At 43.3% G+C, this 2,731-nt stretch overlaps 1 protein-coding gene across 2 annotated transcripts; it reads right to left on the bottom strand.

Annotated features, from left to right (window-relative positions):
* Positions 1 to 802: 802 nt before the first annotated feature.
* LOC139455734 (uncharacterized) lies at positions 803 to 1,954 on the bottom strand. 2 transcript variants are annotated; one of them, XM_071237283.1, is made up of 2 exons: positions 1,849 to 1,954; positions 803 to 1,769 (listed from the first exon to the last, which is right to left on the bottom strand). In XM_071237283.1, the coding sequence occupies exons 1-2, from the start codon at positions 1,913 to 1,915 to the stop codon at positions 1,090 to 1,092; spliced, it is 747 nt and encodes a 248-aa protein (XP_071093384.1). In that variant the 5' UTR covers positions 1,916 to 1,954; the 3' UTR covers positions 803 to 1,089. The 2 variants fall into 2 exon arrangements, with proteins under 2 accessions (XP_071093384.1, XP_071093386.1); XM_071237285.1 differs by having other exon boundaries at positions 1,913 to 1,950.
* Between the last annotated feature and the right edge of the window lie 777 nt (positions 1,955 to 2,731).

The raw sequence follows: 2,731 nt of genomic DNA, 5'->3' as shown, positions 1-2,731 counted from the left end.
CATCATGAGCTTCATCTTCCCGAGGCAAGGGAGTTGTCTGACTATAAAAGTCCAGTTTTCACTTTTATGGTCAGTTAACTTCCTTTGCCTCGGGAAGATAGATGAGCTTGCAATCTACTGCCTCTTCTGAACCAGAGGGTTTGAATACCGGTCCTTCCCGATTATGTTTCTAGGTTTTGTCAGCATAATACCTGTGCTCGTTGGTTTCACCAAAGTTGGTAAATGTCTGAGACGTGCACCACTTCAGGCTTTTCTTTCAACGGTAAGCAGTATTGCCGTGACATAACTGGAAAACTGTTAAAAGCGGCGTTAAACCCACACACTCTGAACGAGAGTTCGGTACAGATCCACATTCGGGTGGTCAGGCTTGCTGACTTGGTAGATGCATGTCATCGTATCTCAATCGCGTGGATCGATGCTCATGATATCAATCACTGGATTGTCTGGTCCAGAGTCAATTATTTACAGACCGCCGTCATATAGCTGCAATATTGCTGAGTGCGGCGTTAAACAACAAACCAACCAAAACAACATTCAAAATCGCGGCCACATCAGAGTGAGTCTTCGAATCACAAGAGTGTTATTAACTATTATTAGCTGGAGTTGATTTTTCCTGAGTACTAACACAGGGAGGAAGTCCTGGTGCTACAAGACACATTCCGGTTGTGTTTGCGGCGACTCGCAAGGCCGACAGCAGGACAACACAAGGGGTTCAATCCGTTACCCATCACCTTTTATCAGGTTTGTATGAAACAAAACCAACCTGCACTAAATGTTCAAAACACAAACGCCATTTGACTGTTGAAAATGATGTAATTCGGCCCTTTTTACAAAGCTATTGCTGCAACAGTAGTGCATGGTTGACGTGTGGGTCGTTGATGACAATCGCTCCATAAAACCCAGTAATCATCATTGACTTTACTACTCATTGGCTGTCGATCCATCGACCATCGACCATCGGTCATCGTTGTCCTTGCTGCCCATGGGCGGGACACCTGGCACCTCAACACAGTAACAACTATTCCCACTACCTTTATTAATCAAGTTTATAAGCTTGTTTTATGTTTGGCAAAAGAAGTTATCCTCCTCCTATATGGAACCGTACGGAACACTGAATTGGTCGACGACGTACTGACGTTTACAAACGACGTTGCAGTGACTGTTCAACATGCCCCCAATGACTTCTCTTGTCTGTCCCCAGGCAAACACCGTCACTTGAATCCTACCATTACGCGCCTCCTCCATCTGACTATATTTTTCTGTGTACACCGCGTGCGCAAGCCACCATAATGTATATAAATCTGTAGTGAGGTTCATTTCATGTGATTGGTTGACGTATACCTTCAGGTGATTGGTGACCTCGAAAAGAGCGTGCATGCAAGGCGGGCCGATAAACTTTCGTTTGTTATCCTCAAGCACATCTTCCCAGACGATGTCTTTACCGTTGACAACGTCCTTCAAATTGCGCAGACGCGCTCGAGCTTTTGGACTGACCAAAGACAACGCAATGTCAAAAAATTGAAATTCAAAGTCAGGGCCTTCCAGTGATACACGTGCATAAAGCATGCTCAGTGTAGAATTTGAAGATGTCAAATTGTTTTTACCACTCTCGTGTTGTACATGCTCGCAAACAGCGGGACACTTGAGCACGTTGGTCGGTTTCGATGGAGTCGGATACAAATGTGAAGTCTGAACTTGACACATGACTATCGCCATCACGAGCAGGACTCGGGAAGAAGTAATGGCCGCCATGAGCTTGTACGCTGGACCTGAAAGTTAATAAGTATTTTAAATACCGTTCGTTGTGACAAGCGCTTGGTTCAGGTGATATCGACGTAAATATGTTACCTTGGAGTACTGTCCTGGATATACTCTCACAAGTGTCGACAATATCCAGGTTACGTCCTCTTACCATGGGCACCGTTGAACTGTGTGTACCGAGGCGTTGTGTGTGCCTTCCTAATGATAACCCACATTTGCGACGGTTTACTGGGGGCTTACTCAAAAGTATTGCCATCAATATGTTTAACTGTTTGGCCGTACTGCAACTCAGACTTTTCAGGTCCATCAGACTCATACATTCTTTCGACATGTACCATGTGCGTCAATATAACGGACCATGTACAGTAAACTACGGTTATAACGAACACGCTTATTACGAACTGACGGATGTAACGAACTTACTTTTTTGGTCCCGACTTTTTGCTGTAGTTATGCTGTATATATGCTTACAACGAACTACGGTTATAACGAACTAAAATTAGTAGTCCCTTTGAGTTCGTTATAACCGTAGTTTATTGCGTTTCGTTGGTGGTATCCGTGAAGTATAACCAATGGCCCGGACGCAAGTTCAATCTTGTCATAGAAACATAAATAAACGTACAGTGTTTGAGAAGGTCCCTGGACATGTCCCCGGCGACTCTGGCTGATAACCATTGTCGATGTCTTGATTCAACACATGCAGTTATATAAAATAATCGGTACATGTTTTCTATGCTGTTGGTTGAAAGTTGTCCGACTAATATTATATCGTCATAAATGTTTTTAGTAAATTATGGTTTTTGGAAGCCGCACACAAACTCTTATTTCCCAGTTGTGCTTGATTAAGTTTGTTTAATAGACTGAGTAGGTTAAAAGTTGATTGCGGCTAGGTGATTTGGTGAGTTTAGTTTTACGCCGCTTGTATTTTTTTATTATTAACATTATGGCGGATCAGATTTAATGCGGGAGA

Source organism: Haliotis cracherodii, unplaced genomic scaffold (genome assembly GCF_022045235.1).
Source record: "Haliotis cracherodii isolate W230 unplaced genomic scaffold, xgHalCrac1.p SCAF_11, whole genome shotgun sequence".
Taxonomy (NCBI): Eukaryota; Metazoa; Mollusca; class Gastropoda; order Lepetellida; family Haliotidae; genus Haliotis; species Haliotis cracherodii.
Note: the sequence above shows the minus strand (reverse complement) of the source record. Positions and strands in the feature narration are given on the sequence as shown.

What these genes read in the sequence shown, in the direction of transcription:
- LOC139455734 (XM_071237283.1), bottom strand. Translation starts at nt 1,915, where the DNA reads ATGGTAAGAGGACGTAACCTGGATATTGTCGACACTTGTGAGAGTATA. An exon ending in ATCCAGGACAGTACTCCAAG is followed by an intron (nt 1,770 to 1,848) that starts GTAACATATTTA and finishes ATTAACTTTCAG; the next exon opens with GTCCAGCGTACAAGCTCATG.